This window comes from Callorhinchus milii, unplaced genomic scaffold, assembly GCF_018977255.1.
Source record: "Callorhinchus milii isolate IMCB2004 unplaced genomic scaffold, IMCB_Cmil_1.0 Scaffold15, whole genome shotgun sequence".
NCBI lineage: Eukaryota > Metazoa > Chordata > Chondrichthyes > Chimaeriformes > Callorhinchidae > Callorhinchus > Callorhinchus milii.
The window spans coordinates 2,516,238-2,541,199 of record NW_024704756.1 but is presented as its reverse complement, the minus strand read 5'-3'; the positions used below and the strand labels follow the sequence as shown (position 1 = coordinate 2,541,199).

The 24,962-nt window shown below is 46.0% G+C and overlaps 2 protein-coding genes across 6 annotated transcripts; one reads left to right on the top strand and one right to left on the bottom strand.

Moving 5' to 3' along the window:
* Positions 1–1,801: 1,801 nt before the first annotated feature.
* Positions 1,802–17,049, bottom strand: pla2g12a (phospholipase A2, group XIIA). 5 transcript variants are annotated; one of them, XM_042340908.1, is made up of 5 exons: positions 16,987–17,049; positions 12,360–12,929; positions 5,998–6,074; positions 4,849–5,014; positions 1,802–3,779 (listed from the first exon to the last, which is right to left on the bottom strand). In XM_042340908.1, the coding sequence occupies exons 2-5, from the start codon at positions 12,556–12,558 to the stop codon at positions 3,661–3,663; spliced, it is 561 nt and encodes a 186-aa protein (XP_042196842.1). In that variant the 5' UTR covers positions 12,559–12,929; positions 16,987–17,049; the 3' UTR covers positions 1,802–3,660. The 5 variants fall into 5 exon arrangements, with proteins under 5 accessions (XP_042196842.1, XP_042196844.1, XP_042196846.1 ...); XM_042340910.1 differs by lacking the exon at positions 16,987–17,049 and adding an exon at positions 14,066–14,095; XM_042340912.1 differs by lacking the exon at positions 16,987–17,049 and adding an exon at positions 13,712–13,742.
* Positions 17,050–17,258: 209 nt separating this feature from the next.
* Positions 17,259–22,893, top strand: pin4 (protein (peptidylprolyl cis/trans isomerase) NIMA-interacting, 4 (parvulin)). The gene is made up of 4 exons (XM_007891195.2): positions 17,259–17,349; positions 18,970–19,037; positions 21,567–21,686; positions 22,136–22,893. The coding sequence occupies exons 1-4, from the start codon at positions 17,298–17,300 to the stop codon at positions 22,292–22,294; spliced, it is 399 nt and encodes a 132-aa protein (XP_007889386.1). The 5' UTR covers positions 17,259–17,297; the 3' UTR covers positions 22,295–22,893.
* The last annotated feature ends 2,069 nt before the right edge of the window (positions 22,894–24,962 follow it).

The following is a 24,962-nucleotide window of genomic DNA, read 5'->3' as shown; positions in this document are numbered from 1 at the left end:
ATAAGAGAGGCAAAGAGATTGTATGAGAAAAGATTAGTTGGTAACATAGAAGGGAACCCTAAGGTATTTTATAAGCATATAAAGAATAAAAGGTTAGTCAAAGGTAGGGTCCAATTAGGGACCAAAGAGGAAATCTTCTTGTGGAGGCAGAGGGCATGGCTGACGTACTGAATTTGTCTTCACAAAAGAAGAGGATGCAGCCAATGCCACAGTACCGGAGGAGAGGAGAGAAATTGGATAAGATAAGAATAAACCGAGAGGAGGTACTAAAAAGGTTTTTGGTGATCAAGGTAAATAAGTCGTCTGGTCCGGACGGGATGCCTCCTAGGTTACTGAGGGAAACAAGGGTGGAAATAATGGAGACTCTGGCCACAATCTTTCAATCCTCCTTGGATACCGGAGTGGTGCCAGAGGACTGGAGGGTTGTAAATGTTACTCCCCTGTACAAAAAGAGGCAGAAGAATAAACCTGGGAACTATAGGCCAATCAGTCTAACGTCAGTAGTGGGGAAACGTCTAGAGACTATAATCCAGGACAAAATAAATTTTCGCTTAGAAAAATATGGGTTAATAAAGGACAGCCAACACGGATTTGTTAAAGGCAAATCATGTCTAACAAATCTGATAGTTTTTCGATGAAGGAATGGAGTAGGTGGATGAAGATAGTGCAGTTGATGTAATTTATGTGGATTTTCAGAAGGCGTTTGGTAAAGTGCGACATAAGAGACATGTAAGCAAAGTAGAAGCTCACGGTATTAAAGGGAAAGTGGCAGCGAATACAGAACTGGCTGGGAGACAGAAAGCAGACATGGTGGTGAAGGATTGTTTTTCTGACTGGAGGGATGTGTGCAGTAATGGTCCCCAGGGGCCACAACTGTTTTTGATCTATATAAATTACCTGGACTTGGGTAAAGGGAGTACAATTTCCAAGTTTGCAGATGATACTACGCTAGGAAAAGTAGTAAACAGTGAAGAGGACAGTAGCAGACTGCAAATTGACATTAACAGACTGGTAAAATGGGCAGACAGGTGGCAGATGAGAAATTTGAAATGATGCATTTTGTGTGGAAGAATGAGGAAAGGCAATCAAAGCTGATGGTATAACCTTAAAGGGGGTGATAGAACAGAAAGACCTGGGGGTTCATATAAGTAAATCTTTGAAGTTGGCAAGACAGGAAGATAAAGTTGTTAAAAAAGCATACAGGATACTGGGCTTTATAAATAGGAGCATTCAAAATCAGGAAATTATGCTAAACCTTTATAAAACACTTATTAGACCTCAGCGAGAGACTGTATTCAGTTCTGGGAACCACACTTCAGGAAGGATGTCAGGGCATTGGAGCGGGTGAAAAGGAGATTGACCAGGATGGTACCAAGAATGAGGGACTTCAGTTATCAGGAGAGGTTAGAGAAGTTAGGATTATTCTCCTTGGAGCAGAGAAGGTTAAGAGGAGACTTAATAAAAGTCTTCAAAATGATGAGGGGATTTGATAGGGTGAACATGAAGAAATTATTTCCACTGGTGGGTGGGTCGGTAACCCGAGGACACCGATTTAAAATAGTTGTTAAAAGAAACAGAGGGTAAGGTGAAGAGAAATTTTTTGACACAGTGATTTGTTCGGATTGCCTAAAAGGGTGATGGAAGCCAATTCGATAACAACTTTTAAGAGAGAAATAGATAATTATTTGGGGAGAAGTTTGCAGGGCTATGGTGATAGCGCAGAGGAGTGGGATTGATTTGGATAGCTCTTTTCAAAGAGCCAGCACAAACACGATGGGCCGAATGGCCTCTTTCTGTGCTGTATGATTCTATGAACTGACTAGGCCATAAATTTTAATTTAACGCATTTTAGCTTCATAGTGGATGGACAGCAGGGTGGGTATTCTGAAATGGCTGAAGGGCCTTCTTCATCGAAACCCATCTTGTGATATTTCACTGGCTTCATATTCTGTGGTTGCTGTTACACATCTCAGTTATAGATATGGACGGATAGGGTGGGGAAAGGGAGAAATAAGTAAAAGAGAGGTGAGCAAATGCTATACAAGCAATCTATTTACAGCCACGTGCAAAGTAACATGAAAGGTTGAGAGACTCTTGTCAGAGGAATGGAGATTATTGGTGGAGGAGCTTCAGAGAGACAAAGTTAAGCGGTCATAGGCACTTCAGTCAACTTTAAATTACATAGAGGGATGGCAAAGAGTATGCAGCACTCCTCTGAGCAAAGGATGAAACATCTTAAATCCTTTCCCACTTTACTAAGAGAAAAAAGTTCAGAATTTTCAGCACTGACAGGACATTTTCCCCTCCAGTTAGATTTAGTGTTAATTTTTTTTTAAACAATGCATCTCTTACAAGTGCAAATTAATGCAATTTGTGCAAAACAAATATAAAGTGCAAATTCCATGGTAATGAGAAATGAAACGTCAGACCTTCACCTCATTCTGTGACAGGTAAACTGGGAACTATTTGAGACGTTCTTTTACATGAATGGCACTACACTAGGGGTCAAGTTTGTTGTTCGTGGGATATTCACAACACAACCATTGTTACCTTCAAAAGCCAGTCCTGAAGAAAAGGACAAGCTGTTCGTCGCTGTCATTATGACTCAGACGCTAAGATTCATTTAGGAGATGCACGCTCAAATGTTTGAGACTTGTGTCTGGCTACATACGTACCACGCACATACATTTGGTCCCAGTTGAACCAGGTTGTACATTTATTTTTGTAAAATTAAAAATATTTGTGTTACTTTCTCTCAGTTTTGCGCCTTTCACTTCAGCACCAAGTCTAACTGTTCCCATGTTGCTGTCCACCTACAAAACTGCCACTAGGTGGTAAATGAACCTGACTTAGGTCAAATTATACTACAATTAATAGTCCTTCAGCCATGTAATGCGAGGAAAAGCTCATCTTCATTTGGCTCCACCTCCAGATGCATGAACACAAGATGGGAACTTGGTAAATAGGCATAAACTGGAAGTTAACGTGCTCTTCAATGGGCTTCAAACACATCATTTATGCTTCCCCCCCCACCCACCCAAAAACTGATCATTTTTCTCCAAACTCCTGAAAGGATGGCTTCCTTACTGAGACACAGTTCCAAGTGCACCAGGCGATCTCCTGCATCTTCCACAGGTTAACATGTGAAACCAGGCAGGTGCATCTTTGGGGGTGTGAGTGTGAAAGAGTGGAGGAAGAGGAGCTTGAGTAACATGTGTAACTGATCCCATCTTTACATACATTGCAGTTGGTGTTAGGGTCACAAGATAGAAATTGGGAGAGAAAACCCTGGCTGAATTTTCACCTCCATAACTTGTTGCATGTCAGAGAGACAGCTTAGAGGCCAGGATTTGGTCCAGTTGAGAGCAGCTAGCTACCTGAGCGGAGACCAGGGATCAAATCTATGACCTGTCTGATTTGTAAAAGGCATGCCAACTTCTCAGAAATATAGAAAATCGTGTGAAATCCTTCAAAACACCACAATCTGTTACAGATAGTAACTTGTGATACTTAATTATACATTACTCCATCATTGAAAGGACAGCTACTCCGAGAAAGAAGAAATTCAGTTTCACAAGTGAAAGGTCTTATACAGATTATTTTCTTTTACCAATCTTCATGGCTGTGATCTTTGCCTCTTCTTCATATTTTAAAATCACGTCAGAGGTCGATTTTTTCCTCATACGCACATCTGCACGAGGCCCGCTGGCTGTCCAGGTAGGGTTTGCACCCCAAGTGCATCACTGCATTGAAAAGCAATTCCACTGCATTCTCACAAGCTACACAAACAGAAACACGTCCATTAAAACAAAGTTAGGGCAGATCGTCAGAATAAATCCTTAAGATTTTAAACAAAAATGTCGACTCCCAGCAATGAACGGCTCAGCAAATTTATTCAGCGAGCAGCAGTCTCTCTAACATGCAACAATACTGATTGGCAAAGTCATAGGTTTAATAATAATATCCTTGCATTTGGTAGAGCTCCTTATCACGTTTTCAAGATGTCTCAAAGTGCTTCACACAATATACTGTAAAATGAATTGACTTATATTTTGTGGGAGAAACGCGGCAGCCAATTGCACACAGCATAATCCCAATAAACAACAACAAGATTCCATTTATAGAGCGCCTTTCACGTCGGGAGGACGTCCCAAGGCGCTGTACAGTTGGGTCAGGACCCGAGCATTGGGGGGGGAAATGGTCATGGGGAGGGGATTGAAGGGAGAGAGCGAGGAGGGGGTAGAGAGTCGTAGAGAGTCCGAATTTGGATCAAACAGATGTGGTTTGATCCAAAATCGGAGCCGAGATACTTGATCTATGTTGTGATTATCAAGATTACAGAAATTAACTTCAGCATTTCTGGGATTGGAGAGGGGGAGGAAATCTGCGCTCATCTCCATACGAGCCCCCACCTGTCCTACTCCCCTCTCCTATACCTTTCTATTCCTTTCCTCTCGTATGTGCATCACATTTTCTCTTAAATCTGTTGATGCTATTTACTTCAACCACAGGTTCTTCTAACCTTTATTTAGGAATAAAGTACATTCAATCTTAATCTTCCTCCTCTGAAACATCATTGAAAACCAGGTTTGGATCTCCCACATAGGACCTGTGTAAGTCTCCTTTTACCAACTCTTTAAATAGGGTCTGTTATGCTTCTAGTGCTTAATCCAAGTGCTAGAGGTCAATACTGGTGGGGAATAAATCCTATCAGACATCAGGAAATTCACAGATTGAGATTCACCATTGCATGACTTTGCATATTGATGCTCCAACACCTAACATCAACTGTGCTGGGTGCAGTAGCCCAGACGAGTACACAGTGTGCTGCCCAAACCTTGTGCTTACCTTGTACAGTAGCATCTATTCCTAATGTTTTCTGCACGTTTCTGCAGATTACAGACAGGCAGTATTGAAACTGCTCGTCGCAGTCCTGTTTCGTATTGCCACAGGTATCGTAACAACGATCATGCTGGTTGCAGCATTTTGTCATTGAAGGGATTCCCACATCCAACTGTTTAATAAGAAAAGATAATGACACATATTAACCTCATTCTGTACAGCATTTCAGGAAGTTTCTTTTACATAAATATATAAGCTACATATTCCTGTTGTTATCCAAGACTATATTCTTAAAATATTAAATCAAATGCAAGTATTATTTATCTGCAGGAATCACTGAAATCAGAGAGTATGATTCACAGCTAATTATTTTATGGGATTATAAAGTGTGTGGGTGATGTCAAATAGCCACAAGTATAAAATACCTGGCCATATTTTATACATTAAAAAAATGTGTATGGTTCGAGTTAATATTTTGTTTAAGAAAATGTCAGAGATAGGAGGAAAGGGTTACATTGCAATATGTTTTTCCAATCCCTTGTTACACCGCTCATTTAATTAGTCTTAAATTCTTTTCCCCACCCTTTGGGACTCCATTCCACAGTCCCTCCGCCTAATTCCCCTCTCTTGCCTCCTTCAAGGCCCATCTGAAGACCCTCATCTTTAACTGTGACTTTGGTCCCTCTACCAATACCATTTTGCAACCGGCAGCTTTAAGATACTTGAAAGCAGCTGGGCTTATTATCCTCTGGTTGAGGAGGACAGGTTTGCAGGGCTATGGGGAGAGCGCGGGGAGCAGGATTGATTTGGACAGCTCTTTTTAAAAGACTCGATGGGCCGAATTGCCTCCTTCTATGCTGTATAATTTTATGATTCCAGTCCCCCTTTTTCTGTGAGGAAAATCCATCCCACCTAAACATGGAGATTCCAGAGACAGATTGTTGAAAGGAAATGAGTACTCATCTGGAAGACCACTGATCTGCAAAAGATATATGCATTTCCAGTACCCAGGCTATATCAGTTATATAGCATTCCCACAACCCATGCATATGTTTAAGGACATTTCTGTAGTCACAGCTATGAGGCTAGCAAAAGGTCACTGTTACCATGGTTTAATTAACAGGCAAGGGTTGAAAAGACCAAAGCATTCCTTACATGAAGTCCAAACATAGGAGAGCCACATCCATTGGGTGGAGGGGGCTTATAACCGTACCGAGAAACTGGTTTGGACCCTGCAAAGAAAAACAAATGCATTAAAATCCACTCAATTTGTATTGAACTTCTTTGGTCAGCAGAAACATGTCACTATGCTTAAAGAGTTTCCAAACCAGACAGAGTTCTATGCATAGCACCTACATATGGCAATTCCCGTGTCTGGGATGGAATGCGCACTCTCTCCCCAGAGGGTCACTTCCTGCGTATCTAATTCTGGATTACTAGGTGCAGTTTGGCCAAGGCTTAGCGGATTCCAGAGGGGTATTGTGGGAGTTGAACCAACTAAAAATCATATAGCTTTCTATTAAACACAATGTCTGGCAAGCTGCCCGCTGCTAGGATCACCCTACCTGTTAGGACTCGGGCATGGAGGGCTTGTACAGAATTAATGATCTTGTGTCAGATAGACAACACTACCATACGTTTCGCTGCACCACACAGAGCTTTACATAGTCCCTCCCTCTTTGTGTGATGTACCTTGAACCTTCCCACAGCAGCTCAGTGAAGACCAAACTCAGTGTAAAAAAGCTTTGTGGGGACTTTTCTCTCTTTGGAAGCAAATAATAATAATCCTTGCATTTGATATAGCGCTTTTCACGTCGGGAGGACGTCCCAAAGCGCTTCACAGAACACACTGTAAAGTGAATTGACTGTATATTTGTGGGCGAACGCGGCAGCCAATTGCGCACAGCAATGTCCCACAAACAGTCGTAGATTGAAAATGACCAATTTATTATTGTTTTTTGTTTTGGAGGATTATTATTAGGCTCTGTGTGGAGTAAGGAAACTTGCCCAAGGTTTCGCCCTCTGCCTGGAATTGAACTCAGGTCTCTCACTTGCAAAGCGAGTGCTCTAACCACTGAGCTACAGGACTCCAACTTTAATTTTAGTCGCAAAATAGTGCGCTCGAACTCCAATGGGCTGGGACCTGTATTGAGAGTGGAAATTCTCTGGAAGGACTGGGGTCAGTTGGAAGAATGTCCACAGAGTGTGGACTGGTTTAGGTCAAAAGACAAACTGCCTCGGAGCAGTGTTATGTTGCAAGGGAAGGAAAGGTGGACTTACCGTCCTCATCACTGTGCTAGTTAGAACTTAAAGATAACCGGCAGGCTCAAACCCTAACGCAATATATGCTGTGATCTACACGCTACTGATGTGTCAGGTAAAACTGTGCACTCTTGCAATAGGTTTTACAACCATAGTATTGTACGGGGTGACAAAATGTCATGATATCTACCTTTTGGTCACCCGATATAATTGTCCCGCACAACTTCAAAAAAAACTTGGTGTGGGGGAGGGTGAAGATTCTCTTCCCTTGTATATATACACACACAATAACAAAATTACATTTGTATAGCGCCTTTCAAGTTGGGAAAAGTCCCAAGACGCTGGACAATCAGTGTTTTGGACCCGAGCTGGAAGTCAGGATCGGGAAGGGTGGAGGTGGTGGGGGAAGGAGGGCGACCAAAGGCACAGTCGAAGAAGGGTCTTGAGACAGGACTTGACCAAGGCAAGGGAGGGGTCGAGGCAGAGGAACTGCGGAATGGAGTTCCAGAGGGGTGCCAGAGGGTGGGGGCAGAGTGGCAGAAGGCCCAACGGTGGGGCGGGCGGGACGGGGGAACGTGAAGCCTGGTGAGTGGTGGGAGCGGGCAGGTTGGTAGGGGATTAGGAGGTCGCAGAGGTAGGGGGGAGCAAGGCCATGGAGGGCTTTCAAGGTGAGGACCAGGATCTTGACCTGTATCCTCTGTGTGATGGGAAGCCAGTGGAGTCGGCGAGGATCAGGGTGATAAGAGTCGCGGCACCTGTTACGGGAGAGGACACCGGCTGCAAAGTTCTGGAAGATCTGTAGCCTATGGAGGGAGGAGTTGGGGAAGTCGACAAGCAGGGAGTTTGTATAGTTGAACCTGGATGTAATGAATGCATGTATGAGGGTCTCGGTGGCCTGCGGTGTGAGACAGTGGCAGAGCGGGGCTACATTGTAGAGGTGGGGGAAGGCAGAGCGGGACATGGCACGGATGTGAGGTAGAAAGGATAGTCGACAGTCAAACAAGATGCCAAAGTTCTGGACTGGCTTAGTAAGGTGGAGTGTGCATCCTTGGATGGTGATACTGTCAGTGCCTGATGTGTTGACGGTAGTCAATCAGGAGGTCCTCAGTCTTTGTTGACGTTTAACTGTAGAAAGTTTGCTCTGATCCAGGACTTGATGTCTGACAGACATTCTGTGGTCCTGGAGTCGAGGGTGGAGGCAGAGAGGTAGAATTGGATGTCATCCTCATACATGTGGAAATTGACCCCATGTCTCCGGATGATGTCACCAAGAGGGAGCACATAGATATTGAAATGGAGGGGACCAAAGACAGAGTCCTGAGGACCTCCGCCAGAGGTAGTGCAGGGGCTAGAGGAGAAGCCCTTTATGGAGATGAAGTGGAGATGGTATGAGAGGTAAGATCTGAATCATTTAAGCACAGAACCATGAAAGTTGAGGTGAGAGGAGAGGCAGTGAAGGAGGATAGAGTGGTCAACGGTATCGAAGACAGCAGAGAGGTCAAGGAAGACAAGGAGGCAGAGGGTGCCCTAGATGGACAGATGGACAAAATGTAATTTGTCACTTTAACCGAAGCTGTTTCTGTGCTGTGTTTTATACAATACAGTAAACATCTAAAACACATAGAACAGTTGTAATACACTGGTCAAGGTTGCTTGGGTCATTATGACAATTTGGCTGCTGCTTTGTAATTCCAAAATACTACAGCTTGCATAAACTGTAGAATGCTGCTAAAACGCTGTTCTCTGTAGCTGCTTGGGTGACAGCAATGTCCGTGATGAAGCGATCAAGCTCGGGGACGCCACCCTGTGTGAGCAGCATTATACAAGTTGTTGTTGATGACTCTCCAGGAGTCTAATGCTGCAACTCTAATCCAGCTGCTTCCTGGAGAGTCATCAACAACAACTTGTATAATGCTGCTCACACAGGGTGGCGTCCCAGAACTTGATCGCTTCATCACGGGCATTGCTGTCATCCAAGCAGCTACAAAAAGCTGAAGCTTGGTGAGAATACAAAACTAATCTATTTCAACTGCCCAGAGCTTAATAGTAACCCCGTGTAACCACCCCACCCACCATGCGCCTCTTCAAGAAAGGGCACAATCTGTTCTAGCAACAGGTTTTACAAACCAAAGGTAGCAGGTTTGATTCCCTGTCTGTCTGTAAGGTGAGTGAGGGGAAGAAGAGTATGAGAGTGTGTAGAGAGCAGGGGAAAAGTGGGGATAATAATGCCTCTGATAGATATGGTAATTAGCAAACTGGAGTTGGTGGGCAAACTGTAATAATGATAATTCTACTGACAACACCAAATGAGGAATTCTACTAACTTGGGGTGTTAGGTCTTCTGCAAGACAATCCATCAAAATACCACCATGCCAAAGGCTTGCTTTCAACACAACAACAAGATTTCATTTATAGAGCGCCTTTCAACAACAACAACAACAACAAGATTCCATTTATAAAGCGCCTTTCACATCAGGAGGACGTCCCAAAGTGCTGCACAGTTGGGTCATGACCCGAGCAGGGGGGAAATGGTCAGGGTGAGGGGAGGGAGCAAGGAGGGGGGAAATGGTCAGGGTGAGGGGAGGGAAGGGAGGGAGCGAGGAGGGGGAAGAGAGTCGAGAGGGGAGCTGAAGGCTCGGTCAAAGAGAAAGGTTTTGAGACCGGCCTTGAAGGAGGAAAGGGAGGAAGCAAGGCGAAGGCACTGGGGGATAGAGTTCCAGAGCCTCGGGGCTGAGAGGCTGAAGGCCCGACCACCGATGGTAGGGCGGTTGGGGCGGGGGACGTGGAGCAGACCGGAGCCAGAGGAACGGAGGGTACGGGCAGGTAGGTAGGGGGATAGTAGGTTGGAGAGGTAGGAGGGAGCAAGGCCGTGAATGGCCTTGTAGGTGAGGATGAGGATCTTGAAATCAATCCTCTGGGGGATGGGGAGCCAGTGGAGGCGAGCGAGGGTGGGAGTGATGTGGTCCCGAAGCCTGGTGCGGGACAGTACACGAGCTGCAGAGTTCTGAATGACCTGCAGCTTGTGGAGGGAGGTGGCGGGAAGGCCGGCGAGGAGAGAGTTCCCATAGTCCAGCCTTGAGGTGACAAAGGCGTGGACCAGGGTTTCAGCAGCGTGAGGGGTGAGGTAGTGCCGTAGTCTGGCGATGTTCCGGAGGTGATGGAAGGCGGTGCCAGTTGTGGTGCGGATGTGAGGGAGAAAGGACAGCTCAGGGTCGAACAAAACGCCGAGGTTCCTGACTGGCTTTGAGAGGTGGAGAGTGCAGCCTTGGATGCTGATGGTGTCAGCGCCTGAGGTGCGGAGGCGCTGACGTGAGCCAATCAGGAGGGCCTCGGTTTTTCGCACGTTGAGCTGAAGAAAGTTGTCTCTCGTCCAGGACTCGATGTCGGACAGGCAGCTGTCAGGACATCGGTGGTCGTGGAGTTGAGAGTAGAGGAGGAAAGGTAGAGTTGGGTGTCATCCGCATACATGTGGAAGTTAACTCCATGTCTGCGGATGATGTCACCACAGGGGGAGCATATAGAGGGTGAAGAGGAGGGGACCGAGGACAGAGCCCTGAGGGACACCACATGAGACAGTGCGGGGGGTGGAGGAGAAGCCATTCGTCGAGACAAAGTGAAGACGGTGAGAAAGGTACGACCTAAACCATTCAAGGACAGTGCCTTGAAGGTTGAGGTGGGAGGACAAGCGGTGGAGTAGGATAGCGTGGTCGACCGTATCGAATGCTGCCGATAGGTCGAGGAGGACGAGGAGACAGAGGGAGCCCTGGTCACAGATGGTCAGGATATCATTGGTGACCTTGACCAGGGCAGTTTCTGTGCTATGGGCAGCACGGAAACCTGACTGAAGGGGTTCGAAAAGTGAATGGGTGGAAAGGAAAGAGCGCAGTTGGGAGGCGACAACTCTTTCCAAGACCTTGGAGAGAAAGGGGAGGTTGGAGATGGGCCGGTAGCTTGATAGCTGCGACGCATCAAGGGAGGGTTTTTTCAGGGTGGGCGTGATGATGGCAGTTTTTAATGGAATGGGGACAGAGCCAGAGGAGAGGGACAGGTTGATGATGTCAGTGATATGTGGGGCAAGAAAGTGGAGCTGGGAGATAAGGAGTGGAGTGGGGATGGGGTCAAGGGAGCAGGTGGTTGGTTTTAGGGATAGGATGAGTTCAGTGACAGAGGGTGGGGAAACGGGTACGAAGGTGTGTAGGGGAGGATGGGTAGGAGTCGGGAGTGTGGGAGGGAAGGGGTGGGTGGTGGGTGGAAGTTGGAGGGGAACTTTCACGTCGGGAGGATGTCCCAAGGCGCTGGACAGTTGGGTCGGGACCCGAGCATTGGGGGGAAATGGTCAGGGGGAGGGAAGGGAGGGAGCGAGGAGGGGTAGAGTCAAGAGAGGAGCTGAAGGCTGAAGGTCAAAGAGAAAGGTCTTGAGACCGGCCTTGAAGGAGGAAAGGGAGGAAGCGGCGAAGGCACTGGGGGATGGGGTTCCAGAGCCTCGGGGCTGAGAGGCTGAAGGCCACCGATGGTCGGGCGGTTGGGGCGGGGGACGTGGAGCAGACCGGAGCCAGAGGAACGGAGGGTACGGGCAGGTAAGTAGGGGGATAGTAGGTCGGAAAGGTAGGAGGGAGCAAGGCCGGGAATGGCCTTGTAGGTGAGGATGAGGATCTTGAATTCAGAATATTTTGAACAATTTAAAAAAAGATGCAATCTGCTGACAATAAGATGAAAAGTACAAGAGAGTCATAAGCAGTTCCACGTCTTATTACAGCCCCTCCACCCATAATTTGCCGAGGAAAATTTGTTATTTTTGCTAAAAATGCAACTGCACTATTGAAGACAAGGCCTGAATCAGCACTTCACGCAATCACAAGTACTTTTACAGGCTCATAGTCCATAGTACTGAGTCACGCATTGTTACACAATTCAGGTTCAATCATTCCTAAAAGTTTCTATTATATTGGGTACAATCTCACGAGTTACTTCACCATTTAAAGAATCAAACCTCATTAGGAAAGGTACAATCTGTTCTAGCAACAGGGTTTACAAACCAAAGGTTAGCACGATTGATTCCTTGTGTGTATTGAGTGGGGAAGGGTGAATAAAGTCTGAGTATGGGAGTGTGTCGAGAGTAGGAAAAAAGTTATGTCACCACTTTTAGGGAGGAAAATAGAGGTAAGTACAGCAATATGCATGGTTTATGGAAAAAATAGACATCAGGATCTTACCCTTTACAAAACTATCCATACTTTACTGAGCATTTCACTAACCATCACTGCATTTGTACTTGCAGAGCCCTTCTTCCCCGCCCAGTAAATCCAGCGCTGCGTTGAGGTACATGTCGATCTTGTGAATTCCATTCCGGATGGTTTTCAGTTTGCCCCGCCAGTCTTTCAAGTTTGTGTCCTCTGAGCGACAGCTCCAAATCCTCAAAACAATTCCCACAAGAACCCAGAGCACGAAATGCATGCTTAGTTCTACACTGTTTTTTTACAGGAATTTTCACGCCCACCAATTTTTATTTTGTCTTCTTTCAGCTGTAATCTGCTCTGTTTTGGAGGGTGTATTTTGTTACAGTACAGTATAAACCAGCAGTTATACTTTTGAGAAAAAATCCCCAGTGAAGGGTATTCACTGGCAGAAAGCAAAGTCAGGTGGCCAAATCTCACAGCTGTTATTAAATGTTTGAATGTTCTTCAAAGGAGAAGCCTTCCTTGTATATAGTAGTTCCGCCTCCAAATCCAGATCATGCTGTACAGGCATCACTCGCAATCACATTGATGAGGACTCCGAGCCAGTTTGTAAGGAATCAGTAGATTTTCAGTGACCAAAGAATAAGACTGCAACATAAAAAAAAGTATATATAAAAAAAATGCAAAAAGATACGTTTCTAATTCAAAGTAGTAAGTGTTAGGACAAGAGTATTTACTTTGCAGAATCTACTTAACAACTACAGAAGCTGTTGGAAAAGGAGCAAAGTTGGCAACACCAATTATTCTTGCATTTCAGATATCATGAAATGCCCACAAAATATAGTCAATTCACTTTACAGCATATTCCTTGAAGCGCTTTGAGACGTGTAGAAGATGTGAAAAGCCCCACATCAAATGCAAACCATCAGCAAACATTTCTCAAAGTGCTTCAAACGTTTGTTACTGTTAAGTGTAGTGACTTAATTTATAGGAAAAGTGAGAAGTGTCAAAGCATTTATTGTTAATATACTTAAGTTCTGAAGAAGTACAAATCGCAGCAAACCCGAAGTGAGCAACACATTGGTCCATATCAACGCCGAATGAATCTAATCCTAATCCTTACATTTAGTATAAGCGCCTTTTGGTGTCAGTGGGGGATGTCCCAAAGCACTTCACAGCAAAAACAAAGCGAAGGCGAGTCAGTCAGTGATCAGCACAACCCGGGGATGTGTGGCGGTTGGTGTGAATGGTGCTGTGCTGCAGACTGGGCCCGACCGCTGGGCCCGGGAGGCGGCGCCGGCGCCCCGGGTCCCGGCAACGCTCTCAGGCCCTACCGGGGTCTGTGACGGTCCGCGGGGACTCCCTCTGGGAACTCAGATGGTAAACCTCCGCACACACACACACACCGGCAATAACGGGCAGTCACTGACATGTCACTGAAGCGGTTACAGCCGCCTTCCTGCCCCCGGCACTGACTGATGACGTGACCGAGAGCTGTGTGTGTGTGTGCACCAGAACCCGTGACGTCACCGCACCTGCACCCGCCCCGCCGGGGCTGCTCACCCACCCACCCACCCGCCCCCCGGGGCTGCTCACCCGCCCATTCACCCACCCCCCCCGGGGCTACTCGCCCACCCGCCCACCCCCCGGGGCTGCTCACCCGCCCACTCACCCACCCCCCGGGGCTGCTCGCCCACCCACCCGCCCCCCCGGGGCTGCTCACCCACCCACCCGCCCCCCCGGGGCTGCTCGCCCACCCACCCCCCCCCCCCGGGGCTGCTCACCTGAATTGCAGCACCTGTTGTCTTCCCCGTTTCTGTTTCACGCAGTGATTTACTGTGCGGGATTTACTGCGAAATGGGGGTGGCTGTGCGTGTGTGTGGGGCGAACACGGGCAGCCAGTCCTCTTGGCACACAGCAATGCCCCACCAACAACTATGAAACGAATGACCAATTTTATTTGGGGAGATACTTCGCAGTATTTCATTCCAGAAACTGAGAAATTTCCGTTTCCACGTGTGTCCGCCTGGCTCAGTTGGTAGCACTCTCGCCTCTGTGAGGTCGTACGTTCAAGTCCTCACAACATTGGGACTTGAACTCACATAGTAAAGTTGACTCTCCAATGCAGTGCACTGGAGGGGTGCACTGCATTATCGGAGGCACATTCCTTTGGATGACACGTTAAAACTGAGGTCCCATTTGCCTGAACAGTTCAGCGTTAAAGCACTATTCAAAAAGGGAAGGAGTTTCACCCAGTGTCCTAGCCAACAATGTGCTGGATGAGATGAGTTAACTCAACAGACCAGCATTATGAGTCTGAAGACTGCTGGTTGCTTTGACCAAGACTGAGAACAACATTGAGTGGTCTTTATCCACCAATGGTATTGCAGAAGATGAAACCCTCTCTCTTAATTTCAGTCCACTGTCTGCTAAACTATGCTCACTTTCCAAACAAGACTATTAATTAATTCTTGAATCTATTTTTATTTGAATATATATTGAATATGTTTACAATATATTCTGTGAAGTGCTTTGAGACATGATAAAGCCCTATATCAAGGATTATTAATATTTATTATTATTGAATGGAGTCTTCATTGATATTAGTTTATTCTTGTTACGCTCTTTATTCTGTATAGTTTCATTTGGATGTCTAAGAGGAACAGAATAATTTTTCAATCAAATACATATTAAAGTTCAATAGGTGGTGCTAACAACATAGATTACATAATAATAATCCTGCATATAGTGCTTTATCATGTTGTTGAGACGTCTCAAAGGATATAATGTAAAGGGGATTGACTGTATTTTGTGTGAGAAATGCAGCAGCCAGTTTGCACACAGTAGTGTCCCACAAACAGCCACGGAGTGAGTGACCAATTTTATTTGGGGGATTTGTTGGCCAGGACACTGGGAGAGAGAATCTCCCTTCTCTTTTCAAATAGTGCCATAGGATCTTTAACATCCACCTGAACAGGCAGACGGGATCTCAGTTTAAAGTTTCATCAGAAGGATGGCACCTCCAACAATGTCCTGTAGCTCCTGAGTCCTGTAGTTCAGCGGTTAGAGCACACGCTTTGCAAGCGAGAGACCTGGGTTCAAATCCCAGCAGGGTGAAACCTTGGGCAAGTTTCCTTACTCCAAACGCCTGATAATAATCCCTCAAGAACTTTAGCTCTTGCCAACCTGTGCTAAATATGAATTAGGCAAGCAGGATGCGTCTCTCCTGGCTTACCAAAACAAATTACTGTCCCAAAAGTGCCATGCACGATGTTGCCATTAAGTTTAAATATCCTCAATAAAACTGTTATTTCCTTGCTCCAAGCATCTGCACATGTGTAACTCATTTTAGGTTAAGCCCAGGGGCAATCACAGCCAACAACAACAAAATTACATTTATAGAGCACCTTTCACGTCGGGAGGTCATCCCAAGGAGCTGGACAGTCGGGGGTCAGGACTCGAGCTTGAGGGAGGGGTGGGAAAGAGTTGAGGGAAGGCAGAGAGGTGGGAGGGCGACTGAAGGCACGAGGAAGGTCTTGAGACCGGCCTTGAAGGAGGCAAGGGAGGAAGCGAGGTGAAGGGACTGTGGAATGGAATTCCAGAGTGTGGGGCAGAGAGGCTGAAAGCCTGGCCATTGATGATAGGGCGGGTCAGGCGGGAGACATGGAGCAGACCGGAGCCTGCTGAACGGAGGGAGCGGGCAGGTTGGTAGGGAGTCAGCAGGTCAGAGAGGTAGGAGGGGGCAAGGCCATGGATGGCCTTGAAAGTGAGGACAAAAGTGAGCCAAGGTCAACAAAAATGTGCATAAACATCTACTTCCAGTGGAGCTGACTGTATGGTGATTGGAAGCAGTCTCCCTGACTAATATTTTTCTTGCAGAGCTGGGGAATGCTGCAGACACTCACACCCATGCGGGACTAACACTACGACTGCCTTTCCCCAGCCTTATGGCCGATACACACAAACTGATTTAGAGACAGAGAGAGACACACACAGGCACTGACAAACCACAACAAATTGCATTTTTACAGTGCCTTTCATGTCAGGAGGTGTACCAAGACATTGGACACTTAAGGGTTTGTTCCGGAGCTGGGGGTTGGAATCAAGATGGGTGGAGGGGGGCAAGGAGGTTGGGGATAGGAAGATGGCCAAAGATACGGTTGAAGAGGACAGTTTTGAGATGGGCCTTGAACAACAACAACTTATATAGTGCTTACATAGCCCTCCACACAGGGCAGCGTCTCAGCGCGCTTAACAGTGGTGGAGCCTGACTCCAGGCCTGGGGGGGGGGGGGGAGGTGGCCGTAAGCACGGATGAAGAGGAAAGTTTTCAAGAGAGACTTGAAAGAGGGGAGAGAGGGGGACGAGGCGGACGGATTGAGGAGAGTGTTCCAGAGTTTGGGGCGTAGTGACTGAAAACCCGACCTCCGATGGTTGTGGGCGAACTGAAGGAGGGAAAGGAGGGGGCGAGGCGCAGGGTCTACGGGGTGGAGTTCCAGGGGGTGGGGAAGAAAGGCTGAAGGCCCTGCAGAGAGGACAGGCTGGTGAGGGTTCAGCGGGTCACAGAGGGCGGGAGGAACAAGACCGTGAAGGGCTTTAACGTTCAAAACCTCAATAATCAGCACAATAATTGTCCCTCACTCCCCACTGCAGACACCGCGCCCAGAAAACAACACGACACCCACTAGTTTGCGCTCATAACTTACCACCATCGCCAATGAAAGCGTCGCTGTCGCCATGAAGACCGCCGGCGGTGGGGCGGGAGGGGGAGGTCCTTTACTCCTCCAACGCTGTATGATGACGTTGAGGCATGACCTCGGTGGCAAACACACACGAATAAATGCGGATGCTATTACACGGCGCACATTCCGCGACGTAATGAGCGTCGTTGTGCTCAATGCCTATTGCAGTAGTTGTCAGCTTATCGGCATTTTTCCGTAGCTGGCAGCTTGTTTCCTGCAGGCACCTGTCCAGGCGCCTATAGAGTGTGGGTCTTTCCTTGCTGGCGGCTGGGAACATGCCTCCTAAAGGCAAAGGAGGCAAAGGGGGAGCTAAGGGCGGCGGGAAAGGTGTGTGAGAGCCCTGAGCCCACTGATAGGATGGCAGCCATCATCTCCAGACAGTGAGAGCAAGTGAGGAGGATAGGCGCTGAGGATCGCCTGTCTGTGTGGTTCCTCTGTCTCTGTGCAGAGTCTGTCTGAACAGTGCAGGTCCAGGGCTGCCATTGCACTCTCGGTTTTTGCAGATCATTAAGCTGTGTAACACGTTAAGTTGTGTAAAGTAAACAGTGGTGAGGATGGTTCTTTTTCAGTGATAAGTTAATAATCATTATCATTCTGGCATTTGATATAGCGCCTTATCATGTTGTGGAGGCGGCTCAAAGCGCTTCAAAGGATATACTGTAAAATGGATTGACTGTGTATTTTATGGGTGAAATGCAGCAGCGTTGCACCAACAGCGATGGAGTGAGTGACCAATTTGATTTGGGGGATTATTGGCCAGGACAAGAGAGGAACTTCCCTCTCATTTTGAATAGTGCCATGGGATCTTTAATATCCATTGGAACAGGCATATGGGACCTTGGTTTAACATAGCCAAAGAACGGCACCTCTGACTAATCAGCACTAGTTTCTGCTGCTATGGACTATTCAACAATTCTTGCTAGAAGTGCATGTGTGTGGATTTTGAGCTTGACTTGTTTCATGATTAAAGAACTCACCATTTGCCCCAACCATGCTCTCACATGACCACTTGTCTTGTGGTACTAGCCTGATCCTGTATATTCAGTATGTGAGATACCACTATCATGAGAGCAGGGTCCAAGAGGAGAGGGGACTACGAGCTTTGATATACCAGAAGCAGTAAAGTTTATCACAAAGCCAAGACAACAGTCAGTTTTGCTGAAACAAAATGGGGAAATGGAGAAACTGGTTCATGGACACATGGAAATTTATCAAGAGTATCCAAACCAAGAGTTCCATGTATGTGTGTTTCCACCCCCCCCCCCCCCCCCCTCTCCCCCCACATATATGGAATTTCCATTGATGTTTATTGGGATGGATTTATATTCACTGGTTTATAGTCACTACACCAGGATCCAACAGAATTGCTTAATGAATATAGCCTTTGGTGTCCTGTAGAATATTGGTTAAGAGTGCTCGCCTTGCAAGTGAGAGGACCTTAGTTTGATTTGGTCACTCAATCTGTGACTGTTTGTGGACACTACTGTGTGCAGTTGGCTGCCACGATTCACCCCCACAAAATACAGGCAATTCTCTTTACAGTATATCCTGTGAAGAGCTTTGAGATGTCTCAAAGACATGATAAGATGCTATATCGAATGCAAGGATTATTATTGTATATCATTGAGCCGGTTTGAAAATGCTCCAGTGTGCAGAGGCCTGTTCTTCCTCCAGGACAATCAACAACAACAACATTACATTTGTATGCCGTCTTTCACGTCGGGACAATGTCCCAAGGCACTGGATAAACAAAGATTCGGACCCAAGTTGGGGGTCGGGATCGGGGAGAGTGGAGGGCAGGGGGTTAATTATTATTATAGCTTTGGTGAATTGAGTCACCATTGACTCCTCCCCCCCCACCCCCACTCCTCATCTATGTTCAGTGATTTACTGGTGCCTGTGCTGTTCAAAACGAGAAAACTTCTAACATGGTTTGTCTTATCTAAGGTGGTGCAGCCGGAGGTGATGAAGCGGGTAAGAAATCCCAAACTCCAAAAGGGGGAAATGCGGTGAAGGTGAGAGTTAAGCTCCTGTCTATGAACTGTTAATGTTATTTAATATTTATTATTATTGTTGGAGGATTCAATTGGTTAACACAGCATTGTAAGAATTCTGAGCTGCCCCGCTTGCATTAAATCATAGAAATTTACAGCACAAAAGGAGGGCATTCAGTCCATCAAGTCTGCAACGCCGCTCAGAGCAAGCTGTTCAGTGTTTTGCCTTAACCCTATTCTCTCTCATGTATCTGTCTACCATTCCCACTCAGCTCATGTTAACCCTGCAAGCCAAAGCCCTAATGGGTAGAGTGCTCTTAGTTGTACAGGCAATGGGAAAGCTTGCTGGACATCAATATCAATAGAAAGTTATGTGGTTTCAGCTGGTTAGACTCCAGCAGTTACCCCAACATACACTCTGGGATCCCCAAGCCTTGGCTCTTGCCAATCTGTGACTATTTCCGGAATTAGGTAAGCAGGATGCATCCCTCCAGGGAGAGAGTACGCATTCCATTCCAACAGTCTATCTCTGGAATTTCCATGTGTAGATGGGACGCATGGAAACCTCAGCTTGGTTTGGATACTGTTAAGCACGATGATGGGTTTCTGCATGTGTCAGACACCGGGCTGACCAAAAACCCTCCACTTGAAACCCACAGCGGACCTTGTTTGGCACAGTGTTCCACAACTCAACAACTCTCTTGAGTGAAAATGTTGTGCAAGTGCTAAACAGAGGAGATGCCAGTCACAACTGCCACATTTGTTACAGTTACAATTACAGTTCCGTTTGAGCCTTTCCCATATAGTGAAGGTTCAGTTGTAACCAGAGTCTTCATGGTGAAGCTCCTCTAGCTGGCCTCAGAAAGAGGATTTCCGCAGGCCTTGAAGTTGGACCTCTGCCACCAAACCTGTAGGAGTTACACAAAGGGGAGGGAGAGGAGGAGAGAATCTAAAGTTTTATTTTATCTGTGGTTACCCCTGGATAAAGCATTTCTCAAAAGCTGACTAGTACATTGCTGATCAGCTTTTGGCACATTGACCATAATATATCAAATGCAAGGATTATTATTATTAGTCCTATTATGAGCGCTCTGAGATGCTATCCTGCACGGAGGGCGCTATATAAGTACAAGTTGTTGTTGTAGTCGCTCATGTTTTCTGTACTATCGCTGTTCTACTATACTATGATCCTCAGAGCGATTTAAATAATAATAATCCTTGGATATAATATAGTGTCACATCACGTTGCTGCGATGTCTGAAAGAGCTTCACAGACTATACTGTAGATTCACTGTGCATTTTGTGGGTGAAACATGGCAGCTAATTGCGCACAGCAGTTTAACCATCTCCTGCGTGCTGGGAGTGTGCTGCTGGCCAGAATTGGTTCAAGGGACTCGGATGTTTGTTTTACAAATATAATGAATGTGCAGATGGGTCACGGGCTGGAATCTAATTCGAGAGTTTAAAGAGTTTCATACAAAGAGAAGTTTGTTCTGATCTTTCATTGTTGTCATGAAAATGTTCCTCCCTGCTGCTCCTTGCTCTTGCTCTTAACTGCTTATATTGCAACACAGAAGCTGGAACTTATGAACCTGAATGTTTTGCTGAGAGCTCAAGTGCTGTTTGCAATGATTAAATGTACCCCTGACTGTAAATATTTTTAGTAAGTCGCCATATAAAATTACGGACATTCTCTAATGATTCTATTGGCTCTAACATCCCACATTCTGCATCAAAAATGATTTATTGTTCATTTATTTCCAATTTTTTGTTTAATTAGACTGGTGTCTTTTAGCCGTGCTCCATGGAAATTTACCTATTTCTTCAATAGAATTGGCACCTTCCACCTGGACATGTGAAAGACACTGTGTAACTGCAATTTGTTGTTGGAGGGATGCATTCTGTTTACTGGAATTCTGGAGAGCATTAGATCCTGTTGGTGAGAGGGACCCCAGAAGCTGGGGGACCCCGGACAAGTGCTCCGAGACGCTACCCCGCCCGAGGGGCGCTATGTTGTTGTTGAGTATATATAGGGGATAACTGCCGGAACCTAACCAGCTGAAACCGCATAATTTGCCAATAAGGGCACTGCCTGGCAAACATCCCACTGATTGTCCAGTTTGGACCACCTTATTCATTAGGACTTTGACTTGCAGGGTTAACAGGAGCTGAGCAGGAAGAATCCCTGCTCCCAGTGACTGGAAAGCTGGCTGGCCTGTCATCAACAGTGTTCCAGATCATCATCCCTTGATTTGATTGAGTCTTTTAAGTTAAGTTTCTTCCGCCTTGTGGTTTCAAGTGGATGGTTGCCTTCCTGTTCCCATCAATATTTCAAAGAAACTTGATTTATTTTGGCTTTCATCCCAAATGTGTTTACTTGCTTGTCATGCCTGTTTGTAAGATGTGGTTGGTGCAAATTTACCACTGTGTTTGTCCTTGTAACATCTTTCAATTCATTTTCAGTTAATTGTATTTCATGAAGTGCATTGAGCTGTTTTGATCTGAGAAAGTCCCGGTATAAACATACTCTGTTCTTGTTGTGTACTGCAGGTGAGACACATTCTCTGCGAAAAACACAGTAAAGCCATGGAGGCTATGGAGAAGCTGAAATCTGGCATGAAGTTCAATGAAGTGGCCACTCAGTACAGTGAGGACAAAGCCAGACAAGGAGTGAGTACTGGACCGCAGATTTGTCAGAGAATTTTACAGAAGGAGGCCATTCGGCCCCTCGTGCCTGTGCTCTTTGAAAGAGCTACCAACGAGCCCCACTCCCTCGCTCTTACCGCATAGCCCTGCAAATGTTTCCTTTTCAAATACCTATTCCAATTCCTTTTTGAAAGTTACTAGCAAAATCTGCTTTCCCCAGACTTTCAGCCAGGTCGCAACAACTCTTTGGATAAAAAAGAAATCTCCTCCAATCCCCTCTGGTTCCTTTGCCGATACGACATATGAACTTTTGACATATTAAACATATCAATTAATAAGATATATTTGGGTAAAATCCTGCTTCATGATCAGCTGAATTATACATATTGGCTTTTGCTATGCAAAAGCCCTCCCCTCTACCGCTCTGTTCAAACAATGTAAAAGTTGACCCCTATTTGTTGTGTTCTCCTTAGGGGGATCTAGGCTGGATGACCAGAGGTTCAATGGTGGGACCTTTCCAAGAGGCTGCATTTGCTTTGCCGAACAGCACAACAGACAAACCCGTCTACACGGATCCTCCAGTCAAAACCAAGTTTGGCTATCACATTATCATGGTGGAAGGAAGAAAGTAACGCACGTTAATGTTTACAGCCCAACTCATAAAGTAATTTACATTGTTTACTGTATGAGCTCCTCTTTTCTCTCTCTCTCTCCCTTTCCTCACCTCAAGGCTCTTGTTATGACTCGTTGCCAGAAGCACGCGGGGATCGACCTTTGCTCTCACGGTGGACAACAACAACTTGCATTTATATAGTGCCCTCCACGCAGTGTATCGTCTCAGAGCAGAACTGCTGAGATTAGAAACTCCGCTGTTTAATTTTCTAGGGAATGCCACTCCCCACGCTCACTGCCTTTAATAAATAAATTAACTTCAAGACACTAGAAATGTAACATCTTGGAAACCTTCACTTCATTTCTCTGAGATTAGATGAATAAGGAGTTTCCCTGGGGTGGTGTGGTGTGAACGTCACACCATACAAGTACACTTTCCATTCATATGGACTGCAGTAGTTTGGTTTGGATACTCATAAACATGGTGATGGGTTTCCACGGCTGTCTGTCTGAAAACACAACCGAGGCTAAGTACTGGGCTTTTTTTTGATTGCTTTTGATTTATTCTGTTGAAATAAAAATGAAATAGAATTTGCATTCCAGTGTTGCAAACTCCAAAGGATGCTTTTCATTAGTGAATTTTCTTTTGTTCACCCGCAATACACGCAGTCACCACTTTACTGTATATCCTCCGAAACACTCTGAGACATCTTGACAATGTGATAAGGTGCTATACCAAATCAAAGCAAGGATTGTTATGAATTATTGTGTGTATTGCTGCTCGTGGTATGGTGGGGGGAGCTGGAATGAGAAATCGAATATAACGTGTCACTGCAAGTTCACCCGATAGACATTTGTTTAAGGACACTGCCATGCAGTCCAGCACCTTTGTGCCATTACAGACTAGAAAGTTGCAGAGTCTGATCCTGCTCTGTGCTGTGTCAGCGAATCTCAGTTGGGGACGATAGGAACAGGCGGAGGACCCCTCAAGCCTGTTCTGCCATTCTATTAGATCATGGCTGATCTATATCACAACTCCATGGACAACAACAACTTGCATTCATATAGTGCCCTTCATGCAAGGTAGCATCCCAGAGCAAATTTACCTGGCTTTGTTCCATATCCCTTGATCCCCTGACCTAACAAAATGCTTCAGTTTGGGCTCCACACTCTCGGACACGGATTCCTGCTTTATTACTATTCACTTCCTGGGATGGGGCAGCATCAAAGTCAGATATGTTGACCTTTTGAGGTTGAACGCAGCCTGCCTAGGCTTTCATGAGAAGATGGCGAGGTGCTGTACTGTTAAGGACTGGGTCCACGGGTGGACCTTCGGATGAGACTTTAAATTGAGGTCATGTCTGCCTCTTCAGGTGGACATTGAAGGCAAATGCAAGGATTCTTCTTGCTATGTGAACCCAGTACCGCAATGAAAGAAGGAAGCAGTCAAACATCTTTGGAAGAGGGGGAGCAAAGAAAATTAACATCATTTCAAAGAAGAGAAGCATGCTTCCCCGGAAACGTGAGCCGCCTCCTCTGCCTTCAGGATTAATCCTGTCACATTGGACTATTGAAAGCTGAGACCTCCACAGGTTGCCTGAGGGACGTGATGTTCCCACGGAGGTTATAATGGTATTGTGTAAGTGTCACCTTTATACATTCATATTCATGCAGTTGCGAATCAGCAACAACTTGCAATTATACAGCTTCCTCCTTCACAGTGGGGGTGGGGGAGTGGACAAGGCGGCAGAAGGCACAGTTGAAGAGGTAAGTCTTCAGGTGTGATTTGAAGATGCGCAGAAATGGATTGAGACAAGGTGTTCCAGATATTCAGGACACAATAGCTGAAAGCACGGCCACCAATTGTGGAGAAGAGGGGATCAGGGATAAGCAGCAGACTCGTGCGGGCCATCACAGCTTTTTGGGGATCTTCTCCCAAAATCCGATCACTGAAATGTTTGGGAGCTGACGTTGGGACATGTGCCTGAAATCCTTTGCCTTGCTCCAAGCTTGTTTTCCTTTGGCAGCGGAAGTGCCAATAAAAGCTTCCTGTGGGGGCTCAGGTATGCGCAAATGCCTTGATGTCATTACGTGCTGCCTATAACGCAGCACAATATTATTCAAAAACAAAGTAGAATACACAAAACAAAACACAAAATACTGCAGATGCTGGAATCTGAAACAAAAACGGAGAGAGCCGGGAAAACTCAGCAGGTCAGGCAGCATCTATGGAGAAAGGAAAGTGAGTCAACGTTTCGGGTCCACGACCCTTCCCAGCTCTCTCTGTTTTTGTTTTAGAGTACACAGAATATCTAAGTGGCAATGCTGGTGGTTAACATGACTTTCAATGCTGCTATTTAGACATCTAATGTAGTCCTATAGCTCAGTGATTAGAGCACTCTGCACGCAAGCAAGAGATCTGGGTTCGATTCCTGACAGGGCGATACCTTAATAATAATAATCCTTGCATGTGATATAGCGCTTTTCACGTCGGGAGGACGTCCCAAAGCGCTTCACAGAATATTGGCTGCCGCATTTCGGTGACACCTGAGACACCATTTGTTCCATTCACCAAGTTAAAAATACATATGATCATTTGACATTTAACAAGCAGTGCTCCTGGGGAAAGGTTGGGAGCAAAGATATATCTGAGAGAAAGGGCTTCCTAGTGCTTGAATTACCCACATA